The sequence below is a fragment of the Chrysochloris asiatica genome, unplaced genomic scaffold (assembly GCF_000296735.1).
Source record: "Chrysochloris asiatica unplaced genomic scaffold, ChrAsi1.0 scaffold00001, whole genome shotgun sequence".
In the NCBI taxonomy this organism is placed as follows: Eukaryota; Metazoa; Chordata; class Mammalia; order Afrosoricida; family Chrysochloridae; genus Chrysochloris; species Chrysochloris asiatica.
Window position 1 is genome coordinate 26,610,429 of NW_006408519.1, and position 16,076 is coordinate 26,626,504.

At 44.7% G+C, this 16,076-nt stretch overlaps 1 protein-coding gene across 1 annotated transcript in view; it reads right to left on the reverse strand.

Annotated features, from left to right (window-relative positions):
* Nucleotides 1–12,972, reverse strand: part of SNTB1 (syntrophin, beta 1 (dystrophin-associated protein A1, 59kDa, basic component 1)) — a 361,887-nt gene extending 348,915 nt beyond the window's left edge. Inside the window, exon 1 of the mRNA XM_006830679.1 lies at nt 12,115–12,972. Coding sequence (XP_006830742.1) covers nt 12,115–12,676 — 562 coding nt within the window. The 5' untranslated portion in view covers nt 12,677–12,972. The remainder of the gene's footprint in view (nt 1–12,114) is intronic.
* Between the last annotated feature and the right edge of the window lie 3,104 nt (nt 12,973–16,076).

Genomic DNA, 16,076 nt, shown 5'->3' on the forward strand with positions numbered 1-16,076 from the left:
AAAAACACTAAGATTGAGTAGTGTGGTAGTTCCATACAATAAGCACTGGACTGAAAAACACATGTTTTGCAGTTTGAATCTGTCAGCCCACCCTCTAAACCACTATACTACACAGCTTGGAGAAAAAACTTTTGACGGTGGAAGAAACAATGGCGATTTGTACAGCAATGCAGACAAACTGGACAGATCCACTGCTACAATACTCAGGAACCAAACAATCCACTCTACAGAAGAAAGATGAGGTTTTCTGCTCACCTGAAGTGTTAAAGCCTCGGAAACCCTATACCGGGTCACAATGAATCAGAACCGACTCAATGACACCCTACAACAACAACATACACTTATAGTGTTAGTTAATTAATTAGTTGGTTAGGTAGTTAATTAATCAGTTCAAGTTGTTTTCTTCATATTGTATCATCTCTGCATTTAGTAATGTGTTAAGGAGCTCTGGCAGCGTAGTGGTTACAAATTGGGCTGCGAACCTTAAGGTCAGCAGTTCGAAACTACCAGCTGTTCCGTGGGAGAAAGATGAGGCTTTCTGTTGCCGTAAAGATTTACAGCCTTGGAAACCCTGTACAGGGTCGCTATGGGTAGGAACCGACTCCATGGCACATAACCAACCAACCATTACTTATGACAATGCTGGGTGCTTAAAATTGTTGGAGGTTTGGATAGAAGTTGAGTTCTCCAGAGGTTTTCCCACAGCTTGTCAGTCGCCTGGGAATCCTAACAATCTAAGATCACTTTAAATTAAATTATCTGCTGGAGAATTTTGTTGTAGTCACTCTGCTATCAGAAATCCTGATTTAAGTATTGTTTAGAATCACCTTGTGATTCAAAATACCTAGGCAGATAAGTTTTCCTTCCTTCTACCAGTCCCAAGATTTCGACTTTTGAGGGTTTTTTTTTGTCTCCTTCTGCTTGATGAGTTTATTTTTCATTTACCCTTGCCTTGAAGGTGCCCTGGTGGTATTGGGCTGATGACCACAAGGTTAGGCCCCCCAGTCTTTCTGCAGGAGAGAGATGAGACTGTGCTCTCATAAAGATTTACTGTCTCTGGAACTCTATGTAACTTTCTCCTACAGTGTTGCTATGAATCACAATGAACTCCATGACAGTAAGTAACGGTACTCTAGCATTAAGCAAATATCCTGTTAGACTCCCTATCTGACACATTAAAAAATGTTTTTTCCTAGTAAATAAAACAATGATGTATCTTTCACTGGAAGGGTTTTCTGATTGCAGGGAACACAGTACAATATAAAAGAGTCCAAAGTTATATAAATGCATTACATTTTTCTATAAGAAACATTTTCTTTGCTTTTGGCAAATGAAACCTACACAGTCCCAGAATTACTTGAAAACTTTTCAAAGAATTTCGAATTTTGCTGTGTAGGTGAAATTCTTACTTGTCAACTTTTCCCACAGAAGTCAATTTTCTGCATGTTTCTGCACGATCAGCATTTGAAGGCATATTTCACACGTAGCCATCAAAATCCACAGCAGTCCACACTGTGGTCTGGTTGATGAAAAACATCTGCTGTTACTAAAAATCATCAATGAATAAACCCTTGTGAGATTATAACTCTCATTCTGCAAAACAAATGAACTCTCCTTGGGTATTGATCATACCATGAAATCTCTTACCAAGGAAAATTCCAAACTCCTCCTTCTGGTCCTGTTGTCTTCAGGTTGACTCCAACTTTTGGCAACTCCATGTGTGTCAGAGTAGAAGTGTGCTTACATAGGATTTTCAATGGCCAATTTTTCAGAAGTAGATTGCTGAGGCACTTCAGGGCGGACTACAGCCTCCAACCTTTTTATTAGTTGTTTTTGTTGGTAAGTGCCATTGAGTTGGTTCCAACCCATGGTGACCCTGTGTAGAGTTTCCTAGAAGCAGCTGGTGGTCTTAAACTGATGACTTTGTGGTTCACAGTTCAATGTTGATCCTACAGCGCCACACCAAGAGTCCACTAGGATCCTATCACATCAGCCTATTGTTGCTGTGGACACCACCTACCTATTGTTGCTATTAAGTGGCACCGAGTCTGTTCCAGCTGATAATAATAACCCCATTAACAACAAAATAAAATACTGCTGCGTCCTGTGCTAGCTTCACAATTGTTGCTTTGTTTGAGTGCGTTTCTGCTGCCACTGTGTCAATCCATCTAGGGACTTCAAACTACCTTGGTGTCCCCCCAAAACATTATAAAGCTTACATGACTTTACCTTAATTTAATTTATAATATTTACACAGAGCTGCAGAATAAATGCTCAACCACAAGGTCAGTTTGAACCCCAAGGCGAGCAGTTCAAACTCACCAGTCATTCTTCGGAAACCCTGTACAGGGTTGCTATGAGTCGGAACTGACTCAACAGCACTTAACAACAACAAGATGTCATGTCGGTTTGAGGACTAAGGTACACCTGACCCAAGCCATGGTATTTTCAATAGCCTCATTTGCATATGAAAGTTGGACAGTGAATAAGAAAGACAATAGAAGAATTGATGCATTTGAGTTATGGTGTTGGAGAAGAAAATTAAAAGTACCATGGACTGCCAGGAGAACAAACAAATCTGTCTTGGAAGAAGTACAACCAAAATGTTCCTTAGAAGTCAGAATGGTGATAACTGTCTTTTACACTTCAGACATGTTATCAGGAGGGCCCAGTCCCTGGAGAAGGACACCATGCTTGGTAAAGTGGAGGGTCAGCAAAAAAGAGGAGGGCCCCCAAAGAGATGGACTGACACGGTGGCCTCAGCAGTGGGTTCAAGCTTAACAACAACTGTGAGGTTGGCAGAGGACCAGGCAGTGTTTCGTTCTGTTGTTCTGTTGTGCGTAAGGCAACTGACAACAATAACCCTCTCTTTGAAACATACTTAATTCAGCATGAGCTCTAAGGACCAAGGACCGGGCAATGAGTGAACTGCTTACATGCGCAACCATTTTTATGTTTACAATAAAACCATGAAGAGGTGATTGACTTCACTGAATAAGAAACTGAAGTTGGAGGTTAAATAACTTGTCCAAGATCACAAAGAGGTGGGATATGGATTTAAACACACAAACAGTAAACCTCTGGCCCCTCCCTGTAAACGACTACACTACACTGCTTTGTGAAAAAAAGTTTTGACAGTGGAAGAAAGAATGGCAATTTGAACAGCAATGCAGACAAACTGGACAGATCCACTGCTACAATACTCAGGAACCAATCAAATTTTACCTTCATCTTCCCACACTTCTCAACACACTAAGAAAGATGTTTCCAACCAGGGTGGGGAGGAGTTTAAAAGACTGGTGGTTATTGTTAATTGTAGTTGAGTCAATTCCAACTCACTGGACTAACACATGACTCATCATTTTTATTTTTTAATAATACTTTATTATGTTCTTGGTGACGGTTTACATAGCAGTTTAAGCTTCCAGGCACTAATTTCTAGGCAGGTTGTTCAGTGGCACTGGCTTCCTTAGGCGCAAGTGCATGAACACTCTCATTATTTCCATTCTGGTTGTCCTCTTTTCATTAATCTAGTTTCCCTGTCCCCTTACATTATCATCATTGTTTTACAGGAACTGTTAACCATTTGGTGTCATACAAGTCAGTTTTTAAAGGAGCAGAGTGCACTTAACATCAACACCAGTACTTCCAGGTAATACTCATTATTTTTTGTGCCAATTTGTCATTTAGCTATAGGTGACTTCAGTGATTGGTTTCAGCTCAAGGTTTGAAGACTATCTCAGGGCAATAATCTCAGAGAGTCCTCCAGTCTCAACCAGGTCAGTAAGTCTGGTTCTTTCTTTCCCCAGGAATTTGAGGTTCTGTTCCATGATTTTCTCCCCCACTTCTATCAGGACCCACCTCTTGAGTTCATAGCTAGTCATTTGAATTCCCACCATAATAACTGTTCACCATGAACTTTTTCATCGTGCCTGTTCTAATATGAGAACAGGGTTAATTTGCCTGGGTCTGTAAGGATTTCTATTTTGTGGTGCATATTTCATATTTTCTCTGAAGCCTCACTCTGCAGGCCAGAGCTAAAGGCAAACATTATAACAGATCATGGCCAGTGAAGTGGGTAATGAGGTTTGGTATATAAAACACTTGGTATAAGCGCAGGGGCAAATCTGGATTTTCTTTAACATTAACTGCTTTGAAATGCACCATTTGAAATAGAATTCTTAGTAGGCCACTAGCCTGGGAGCATAATTTTCCTTCACCAAACAGACCACTGGTAGCTTCGCTAGATGCCTTTCATAAATGCGGAGCTGTGTGCAATGAGTTATTTTTAATACACACTCCACAGGGTGGCTGCTAAAACACACTGCTGAACCTGAAGAACATTTTATCCCACCACAGCAGAAATGAGGAACCGACGGGCTATTCCCATCAGCACCACTTAAGGAATAAGGTCTGGATTCTCAGACTCCTACCTCAACTTAAAAAGAAACAATTAAAATCTCTAAGCAGAGAGTTTACCTCTCCTCAGGTAGAAAGAGGCTCTTACAGATTCAGACTTGTAGGTCCTGAGCCACAGGAGACTAAAGAAAGGTAGTTATAAATATAACTTGAAAAGGATAATTATATTGTCTCTGACTTTTAAAACCGTGGTCTGGCTCCACTTTTGCTGTCTTTTCAGACTGGTCTATGTTAAGTGTTCTCTGAATCAAAAAAAAAGCTATTCCCTGCCCCCAATTCTTTTCCTCTAGTATAGCAAGGTGTACTTTTTATTTTTGTTGATGATGCCACTGAGTTGGTTTTCAGTTCACAGCAACCCATGTGACAGAGTGGGATTTCCCCACAGGGTTTTCTAGGCTGTCATTTTTTATGGAAGCAGATCACCACATCTTTCTTCCTCAGCACCCCTGGGTGAGTTTGCAACACCAACCTTAGCAGCAGAGGGCCTTTACATAAAATGTGTATCATCACAGTACCAGGTGCGTTGGATGCTGGGAGTCATAAAAAGGATTATCTGGTTGTGGTTAATAGCTGTTGAGTCAGTATAGGATTTCCGAGGAGGAAGTTAGTGGGTTTGAACTGCCTATCTTCCGGGTAGCAGGCCAGTGCTTTATCCTATAGCTTCACAGCAAGACTCCAAAAAGGGTAACTAAATACCCCACTTTCTTCTTTCTATCTCTTCCTTTTCTTCTTTTTCCCTCCCTTCCATTCCAGCATGCTAGCTACTGCCATATATAGTAGAGTGAAAACCACCCTAAAATGAGGGGGCTTCAAAAAGTTTGTGCTACAATGGGAGTGAAATATAATGACATTTTTTCTACAAAACTTTTGAAGCGCCCTCACATGTGTTACTACTAATCCTGAGAACTTCACAGTCAGCCTCAAATGCTCTACCTTCTAAAATACTTTGTTGCTGTGGTTAAGTGCCGCTGAGTCGGTTCCCACTCATATCGATCCAGTATAGGGTTTCCGAAGAATAGCTGGTGAGTTTGAACTGCTGACCTTGCGGTTTGCAGACCAGTGCTGATCGTACAGAGCCACACCAAGGGTCATGTGTTCCCGAAATCAGAGGTCACAGCTCATATTTCATCACCTTTCCTTGGTTCACGGCATCATGTCTCCTGTGTGTGTCTTATACAACAGGAAGAGCACTGGATGGCGTGGAAGATCGTCAGGTTCCAGTTCCAGACATGTCACCTCTAATCTCTGACACTTGCATTTCCTTCTCAGTACTAAAGGGTCATCAACGCGCCTGCCTGGGAAGCTGAGGAGGGTGGGTTGACCAGATGATGACATCCTGAAGCCACTGGTAAAGCCATTGGTACGCTGAGTATATTCAGAGTGGATGGAGTGCATGAACCCACAAGTCAAGAGGCATTTTCCTAGAGGCATGGTTTGGGAGACACACCTTCCTAAAACGCAAAGCTGAGTGGTCAGGAAGCTGACATTTCTCTACTTAGAACACATTACCCTCAAGGCCTAAGCGCTCCAATTCCTGCTCAAATCCCTAGTCTTTCCTCACACAACCTGAGAAAGGTCTGAAGGTTGCATCCCACCCTCTTAATCCAACTAAGGGAGTCCCGGTGTGGCAGTGCCAGGCAAGTCACTGACCGAAAGGTCCTTTTGAACTGCAAGGTAGTAGTTTGAACTCATCCGACTCTCGACAGTAACCTTATACAGGGTCGCTATGAGTTGGAACCGACTTGATGGCACTTAACAGTCAGACTGAGCTACAGTTGATGCCTAAATTCTGTTCTTTTCTGGGTTACTAGTCTTCTGACTTTAAAATAGGGAGATTATCCTGGGTTATCGGTGTGGACCCAATGTAACACAGCAGTCTGGTCCTTAAAAGTAGAAGAGGGAGGCAGAAGAAATCGCAAAGTCATCAGATATGAGGACATAGTCTGCTGGTGCTGGCTTTAAAGGTATATGAGCAGTCTCGGGAAGCTGGAAAAGGAAACAGACTCTCTCCGGGGGGTTCCAGAAGGGACTGCAGCTCTGCCAAGACCCTGATTTTAACCAGTGAGATCCATGGTAGACTTCTGACCTGGAGAACTATAGCATAATAAATCTGTGTGTTGTTTTAAGTCACTAGGTTTGTAGGAACTCATTATAATAGCAACAGAAAATGAATACACCAGACAAAAAATATGAGAAGGCTTCAAAAAAAATCCATGTAAAGCTTCCATTATCATTTTATTCCATTTTTCCACAAACATTTTGAAGCACGCTCTCATAGAAGACCTAATTAGGACAAATCATTCCAGTTCCTGAAGCGTCACCTCCCTAATCAACTAATTGGGGATGTTGTTGTGAAGTGCCATCGAGTCCATTCTGACCCATAGCGACCCTGTATAGCGTTTCCAAGGAGCAGCTGGTGAGCTTGAACCACCGACCTTGCAGTTCAAACGACTTTGCAGTCTGATGCATTAGCCCACAGCGCCTCACCAATCCTTAATCTAAGGAGTCCTAGTGGTAGTGACATTTAAGCACTCGACTACTGAACCTGGTGCTCTGTGTCATAAAGATTACAGACTGGGAAACCCTAAGGGACATTTCTACTACTCCAGGGCAGCTAGGAGTTGGTATCAACTCAAAGACACACAGCAACATCCTTAACCTTATAGATATAGGGCTCGTTATGAGACTCTGTTTATGGTCTGTGCTTGACTTTCAGCCTCAGCACTTATTCATTGTGTATCTTCAGCAAATGACTGACTTAAAGTCTCCGTGCCTCAGTTTTCTCTTCTCATCTATAAATCAGGGATGCTAATAGTATCGGGTTATGGTGACGATCTTATGGTAAAACACTTAGAACCACTTCTGGTGCAAAGTATGATATAAGGGTTAGCTAGGACTCCTGGTGTGGCGCTGTGGGCTAATATGTCAGACTGCAAAGTTGTTTGAACAGCAAGGTGGGTGGTTCAAGCTCATCACTATAATTTGACATCTGTTTCCTTCAATCTGCTTCTTACATGTTTGCGTAATATCCTTTATATCTCAGAAGAGATTGACTTAAAACATCCCCTCCTCTAATCCTAAGGAATTCTGGTAGCATAGTGGTTGTAAATTGGGCTGCAAACCTCAAGGTCAGCAGTTCAAAACTACCAGCTGTTCTGCAGGAGAAAGATGAGGCTTTCTGCTCCCGTAAAGATTTATAGCCTCGGAAACCCTGTACAAGGTCGCTATGAGTTGGAACCGACTCCATGACACATAACCACCACTACCACCATCACTCCAATCCTAGGAGTCCTGTTGTGGCACTGTACAATAAGCACTGAACTACTAACCACGCAGCATTTCAAACCCACCAACCACTCCTCAGGAACCCTACATGGGGTCGTTGTGAGCCAGAACTGACTCAATGGTACTTAACAACAATGACAATAAAACCCAGTAACCTTCTCACTACCAAAGTCAATCCACTCCTAGGTAGGATTATAACCATAGGAATAGGGGTTAGGATTTAGAACACATTTGCAATCTGAAACACCACCATTCTTTATTAATTGAATTAAGCTGTTGTATAGTTTACAGAGTCCTGGTGTGGCGCAGTGGGTTAATGAGTCAGACTGCAAAGCCATTAAAACTGCAAGGTCAGCGGTTCAAGCTCACCAGCTGTTCCTCGGAAACCCTATACAGGGTCACTGTGGGTCAGAATCAACTAGACAGCACTTAACAACAACAATGACAATAGTTTACAGATAATTTCATAAATTGTTTTGGTCCAAAGTTTTGGTCCAAAGATTAAAGATTATTTGTGGACAATAGATTTTGGGATTCCCCTAGTCACAAAGGATCCAGTAAGTCTGTTTCCACAGAAATTTGATGCTCGGTCCTACATTTTTTCTCCTTTTGATAAGAATTCACCTACTCGGCACCATCCACTTCTTTTGGACTCATGCATAGGAAGTAGTAATTTGTGGGAGATTTCTGATTTTAATTCTAGTGGACATGATATTTGGTTAAATAGGAATTTAAGCGGCACAGTTAATTGTTTATTTACATGTGAATCACAGGTTAGCCTTCTGGGTGGTCGTGTGCCCCTGACAGTCATCCTGCTTTACTGTGGGTCCTATCACCAGCTAGATACTCGGTGCATTAGGGTTTTAAAAGGCAATCCTCTCCCTGCCCCTCCCTTTTAGATTAGCCCACAAAATTGGTCTTCTCTGCTTAGGGTCACACCAAACAGTATATAGCTGGAAAAAAGGGGAGAACATCTTGAGACAAAACTAATGATGTTTTAAGTGACTCAAGCACAAAATCAGGGCATCAGTTCTGCCAATAGATTAAAAATATGAGCTTTCAAATCAGATATACGTGGAAGTCTCCCAGCTATGTTATTTAAAGCAAATAACCTAATGTATGTGAACTTTAGTTTCTTTTCAGTAAAATTAACAATAATAGTATTGGTCTCATGAAATTACTATAAGTGCAACAAGAAAAAGTGGTGCTAACGCCAGGTACATATAAAGTGGTGCTCACGCCAGGTACATATAAAGCACTCAGGAAAGACGTGTTAACTACTGTTGTACTATCATAGTTCTGGTTCCCAAAATTCAGCTTCATAATTCCTGTGGCTGCAAGGGGAATGATCCCCTAGAATTAGCTTTAAATTACTCCATCCCTTCAAAAAAAAAAAAAGGCTCAGTAAAAACATAAATTCTTATAAAGGAAAAGAAGATGTTTAGAAGGGTTAATGTGATCTTCATTTCATTTGAATCATAAAAATACCTCAGCACAGTATGAATTTTATATATGTGTTTTATTCTCAGAGTTCTCTCTTATACTGCAGTAGTGTAAAGTAGTTATTCCCACTTTGCAGATGAAGACACTGAGGCTCAGATAAGATTCATTCTGTGGAAGAATCCCCCACTACAATGCAGGCATGGAAACTCTTGGTGTCCTGGATTTCATGTTTTAGGATGTTCCAATAGTAAGTAGTGGCATTAACTTTCCACAAGGGGGCGCACATCATGACATGGGTGCTTTTCTGCAGTATTTGAGAGGCCTAAAGTAATTTTCCAAAAAAAGAGAATGTTTTCTAAGTAAAAATAGTATATTTTCCAAATAACTATACAAATTTAAAGCATCTTCCTTAGAAGCTTTTCCATTATGACCCCACAGCCTCTCCTGTGTAGAAACTGTGGAATCCACACTATACTTGAGAAAACAAACAGGGAGTTAAGCAATTTTCAAATATACTTCTGGTGGCTCTGATCCACCCCTTTAGCTGAGACCCCTTCACTAAGCCAAGATGCAAAAAAGCAGACGTGTGTCATTGGACTTGATGGTGTATGATCTCTCCTATAGTAGGCAGGACCAACACTCAACTCAGCATCAGGAACACTGCTTTAAGTAAGGCCCGGCACCTGATTTGGGAAAAGCAGGGCTGTGGAGCAGATACTAAGCCATGGGGGTTCCTGTCTAGGAGGCTCTCAGGCCCCCAGGGGTCTTATCTGAAACACATGTTCTAAGAACAAAACTCACTTTTCAGGAGCTGCCTCAAGAACTCTGGTAGCATAGTGGTTACAAATCGGGCTGCAAACCTTAAGGTCAGTCAGCAGTTTGAAACTACCAGCTGTTCCATGGGAGAAAGATGAAGCTTTCTGTTCCTGTAAAGATTTACAGCCTCGGAAACCCTGTACAGAGTCGCTATGGGTCGGAATCAACTCGACAGCACTTAACAGCAGCAAGAGCCTCAAAAAAGCCACCTGTTTTGTCTTGCCTACGGACTTTTAAAGGAGCTCTGGTAGCGTAGTGATTACGGGTCAGGCTGCTAACCTCAGGGTCAGTTTGAAACTACCAGCTGTTCCACAGAAGAAAGATGAGGCTTTCTGCTCCCGCAAAGATATACAGCCTTGGAAACCCTATGCATGGTCGCTACAAGTTGGAACCGACTCCACGGCATACGACCACCACGTTGACTTTCAAAGACATAGTCACTTTCTTCCTCTTTCGGGTGAGTGATATTTTTTGGCCTTTTTGCTAAGTTACTAAAATTGATATCAAGGCCAGGAAGACAGTAAGGGACACAGTAGAGGACAGTGGTTGAGATTAAAATGATCAGCCGTTTGTCCCCCCTGATAATTTATATTAAGTGGTACAAGCTGAACAGGACCTCAAGAGTTTATATATAGTCCAAACTACACTCTTGTCACACACACCCCACCTGCCCCTTGCCACACAAATCAAAACAAACTTAAGCTCAGAAAACTGTTTTCTGCTGACTTGTGTTAATCATCAAGCCAAAGCAAATAGACTTCCGGATCCAGGGTGGCAATTAAATATGAAGACAAGACAAATCCTCTAGACAAATAAGAAAAAAGAACAAAACAAAACAGACCCCAAAGAACTTTTTACATTTTTTTCTAGACCAGGAGGTGTACCTGTGAGCTGCAACAGCTGTCCCAAGCAGGACAGTTGGTTTCCCAACTTTGAACTGTCTCAGTTTCACACACCAGCCCTGTCACTTGGTGAGCAGGAAATTGATTTATGTCATTTGTTTAGGACTTCAGCTAACCACCAGTTTACAAAGTTTCTGTTGAAATTGTTTCAGCTTCTGGGGATTCATTTATTCATTCACTCTGTCAGAATGCATATCACTGAGCAGGTAGACTCAAAGGAGCCCCACATCGGAGGAAAGAATCCAGACAACCCAATCTCAAATTAGGGGGAAGCTGGGTCAGTAGATAAAATAATACAGGATTATCGCTGACAGAGGATGTACACAGTGCTGAGGAGCAGAGAGCCACGGGAACATTGTATCAGCAACGGGAAGGAGAAACAATTAAAGGTTTACTTCTCCCCCACACATCCACAAACATAGGAAACATTCTATTCATATTCAATCATTAGGGGATCAGGATCCTCTGAGGCCTCAAGAGAGAAGTTTCTAAGGCGTCTTACAAACAGGAGAAACTGTTTATAAATGCAAAGTTGTTTCCACTTGATTTGAAAACAAGCCATGAAAATGCGGGAAGGAAAATAACAAAACAAAATCACTTCTCCAGCCTTACACCCAGAGCAACCTGGAATCCAGACTGAGCAGGAGGCACCCCGCAGGACAAGTGAACTGGTGCAGATGACGGCTACATAGTCCCAGCCCTTGGGCCAACTCCTTTAGCGTAAACCCAGTGGCCAATTGGCAGAAAAGATGTGAAGAGTGGTTGGAATTTTAGCATTCAAATATTGCCACCTCTCTCTGGCCCTTTTTGTGACTTTTGGCTGGGTGACCCAGACTTTTCAGGGGGGAAATTTTTGTCAAAGGGGAGAAATTGGGCCCGCTTTGCTGCATGGGTCAGTATGTTTGAGTCTACCCGTCATCTCTGGTTCCAGTTCCCAATCTTATGCTACACTTGGCTTAATCGCAGGTACAATAAAACACCATTCATGAAGCACCCCACCGGTGTGTGACAGGTAGTCAGAACGCAATAAACTCGGTCTGCCTTGCCTTGTACAAGCACACACATCTCTAGGGTCAAAACGTCACCTCTCATGGAACCGGAGAAGCTGGCCCCAGGTGGGTAAAAGTTGCCAAAACTCCTGGCCACCTTCCCTCTCCATGTCCTAGGGGTGGGAGGGCCCGTGGGTGGTGTGAGCGTGCAGGTGGGTGTGTGCGCGCCCAGGAAGTCCCACGACGCGTTAACCCCTTACCTTCCAACAACACCTCTTTGCCAGCGCGCTTCAGCGCCTGCACCGCCTCGTCGTGGGTGGCGTCCCGCAGGTCTGCTCCGTTCACCGACAGGATGGCGTCGCCCACGTAGAGGGCTTGGGTCTGGTCTGCCGCCAGCCCCTTGAAAATCTTGCTGATGAGGATGGGCATTTTATTCTCCTTGCCCCCCTTGATGCTGATGCCCAGCCCGCCTAGCTCCTGCTTCAGCACCTTCACGCCGCGCTTCTGGTTCGAGATGGCCTCAGGCACCTGCTCCGGCAGGTCGGTGAAGGCTGTGCGGACCTTGGTAGGTGAGTCCGGGGGCTGCGCGCCGCCCGCGCCCGGGGAACCAGCGCCCCTGCAGAACGAGCCATTGGTGGCGGTCCCGAGGCCGTTGTACGCCGCTGCGTTCTCCTCGCAACTCAGTACCAGAGCGTCCTCGCTCAAGTTCACCAGAACTTTGTGCCAGCGATCCCGCACCAAAACTTCCAGTAGCCCGCTCCGCTGCGTCCGGGCGCCTCCCGCGCCTGTCGGTCCCGCCGCCGCCGCTGCCGCTACCGCCATCTTTCCGGCATTCTTAAAATGCCATGTGATTGCAAAGGGTGGAAAAGTGGGGAAGGGTGGAGCGGGGGCTGGACGCGGAGCCCCGAGGAGCGCGGAGGGCGCGCCCGGGGCCAGGAGGCGGGACGCGGCGTTTAGCTCTTGGAGCTCGCAGACGCGCTCGGCGCGCCTTGGCCACCGCAACCGGCCTCGCTCCCCCTCGCCGGATCCTGGGCGGGGTGGAGCCACCTAAAAGAAGAAGGCGAGACCGTGACAGGAGAAAAAAAGAGCCGCTACCAATTGCAAAACCCCGAAGCGAGGGGCGCGCGACCCAGCGAAGAGCGCGCGGGCGGGGACAGTGGCCGGGGAGGCGCCCTGGCGGAAGGGCGGGGACGGCCCGGCGGCCGCTCACCTGTTCCAGCGCCGCAGTCCCGCGCTCGCAGCTGCCCGCCGGCTCCCACCCGGCCCGCCTTCTCCTCCGAGCGCGCTTCGCTGGGGAACCGCTTCCTTAACGCCTTCCTGGTCCCTCTCCTCTCCGCCCCGCCGCGCCTGTCTCCTCAACTCTCCCTTCTCCGCAGCCACCTCGCACCCTCGTCGGGTCCGTATGTCCTGTGTTACCACCTTCACGCCATTCCCGTAACACCCCCCCCCCCCACACACACCCCTTTTCTCACACCTTGGTGGAATTGTCCTTCAGTCCTTACCCCAAGTGTATCTGCACCCAAGTCTCTGCTCTCTGACTTTCCCTGGCCGAGGCTTCCCTACCTTGCCGAGTTCTTAACTGTCTCTCTTCTCTGCCCTAGGACTCCAGAGTAGGGCAGACAGAGACGGAGGCCCTGGACTCTCCTAGTTTAGCAAGAATCTGTCCCAAGAACCCAGAGGGAAACGTCAGCAGAATGGAGTGCCCTAAGCTTCCTCTCAGATGTGGGATAGCTTTCCTGCTAGGCCTTGGAGAGCTTCTTTGCTGGCCCTGGACTTCAACAGGCCACTGCCTGCCCCAGACCCTAGGGACAAAAGCTCTTGCAGCTTGAATATATTTTATATCTTTGCTACGTTTTTTTCCCAGGGCGACACCAAATGCTTTCTGAAGCTCCTAATTCTTCTGAGATCCAATTCAGGAAGTCCACCAATTGAAGAACTCAAAAGTTCTGTCTCAAAAGTTACTTGAACGGCTTCCTGTTTGGACTTCAACCTTCATCTCTCCAGGATAAAAAGTATTGTAAGTACTGGTTGCTTTCCCAAATCAACTCGGAAAAGTCAACATAACCGGCAGCTAACCTCCTAGTGCCCTCCTGGGAGGTCACAAGACTTTGACCCTCTCTGGTTCTCCACACACCCAAAGTAGGCCTGGTGGGCTCTACAAAGTACGTCTCACTTCTTATTTACCTCCCCTTCCTACCGTTCTCTCCCCTCAGTTCAAAAATAAAACCGAACTCACAGATCTGCCAATTCCTAAGGATTGAACCCAATGAAGCAAGGTGTCAGGAGGAAATGGTCCACACTCATAGTATCATCATCATCTTCATCATCAAACGTTCTCTTACTCTCCCAAGAATTATACTTTTAATCATGGATGCTTAAAATTCAGATGAATCTCAAGAGAATGAAGGTCCAGGGAAGACCACAGAACAAAATGAAAATATTTGGACTTGTTTTTTTTGAGCTAGAGAAATCATTGTAGACTGACCAGGAGGAGTCCTTGGATGACTGCTTCTGCTTGTTACTTTTTAACTCATTGGTTTAACAAAAGTCTTTATTCTTTCATACATTGGGACCTACAACAGAGACAGCAGGCTTCCAATTGCAGGACCAGCAGGGAACTGATCTAGGTGGGACCACTGTTCGGAGGGACAGTCCGTAGGGCTGGCCATCTGCTGTAGATGCCAACGACTCACAGGGAAATCAGCTGTCTTCTAACCAAAGCACACGAAGATGGAAGAAGATGGAAGAAGGTCAGTGTGCTGATTTAGAAATCAAAAGAGAACTGACCATGGACCAGAAATGCTCCATCAATACCATCCCTGCATCCTGTCCCTGTGGTCAAGTAGCAAAGGGGACGCAGGCACAACCAGAAGTAATTGATTGATATTTCCATAAGAAATTACAGACTCTGAGAGGGATATTCTCAGCATCTCTATGATTAGCACATTTCTTCCCCTGTGAAGCAAAGCTGCACAGTAAAGGGGCAGGTAGCCTGTTGAAAGTAGCATCTGAATGAGGAGATTCTTTAAATGATTAGGCCCGAGGCATACATTTTAGCCACCCATCGATGACTTTACCAATGGAATTATAATAACAGCCCTTGTTCAAGGTACTTTAAGTATATTAACTCACTTACTCCTCCAAGCAACCCAGGAGTATTCAGAGTCTTTACCACTCCATTTTGCAGGTGTAGAAATGGAGAAGTTTCATACTGGCCCCAGCATGAAGCAAAGCCAAGCTTAAAGCTAGTTCTTCTAACTCCAAAGTCTGAACTGTCACGACGGCCCTATGCTGTTTCTTAGATCACTCAGAACTAGTTAGCTACAGCCTTCGAGTTCATCTGCACACTGAGGCCAACCTTTATTATGGGGGCAAAGCGTGTATGGAAGAATAGAACCAGCAGGTTTTTCTGACCTTCTCTTCTTCTCACCAAGATTAGAGAAAACATTATTAACACATTATTTTCCTTTAGACATACTAATACATTGAAACTGGTGACTATTGTTTTTCTGGCCTAGAAACCCTGCCTTCGCCCTCCCTCAGACCACTCTGTATGTCTGACCTCTTATTATCAATGCTGTTGCTCAAACTGTGGCTCAGTGGGTTAATGTGCTGGACTGCAAAGTTGGCTTGAATTGTAAGGTCAGTGAGTCAAGCTCACCAGCTGCTCTTTGGAAACCCTATACAGGGTCACTATGAGTCAGAACTGACTCAATGGCACTTAACAACAACAACATCAGTGCTCAAAGAGAAATAGTATTTACCTCATTTCTGAGTTCTTGGGAATGAGGGGCTGTTTCCTGGTGGCCCCATGATACTTGTAATTAGGAAAAATTAAACATTCTTATTGGTTCAGGAGCAGAATTCTCACCTTCTATTCAGCAGCTTTGGGTCCTAGTATGGCACTGTAGGATAAACACTGGACTGCTAACCATAAGTTTGGCAGCTCAAACACACCAGTTACTCTTGGAAACCCTAACTAAAACTTACAAGAGCAACTCATGCAATCTTCAGCTTTGCAGGGACCAAGGACATGGTGGAGAGCAGCAGAGTGTGGAAAAAGGAACAGTAGCGTGTGGGAAAAGGAGTGGACCCATTTATTCAGAAAGTTTTGCTGCGGACTACCATGTCCCGGGCTTCTGGTGTGGTGCTGTAGAATCAGCACTCAACTGTGAACCACAAGGTCAGCAGTTCACACCCACCAGCTGCTCCTTGGAGATCC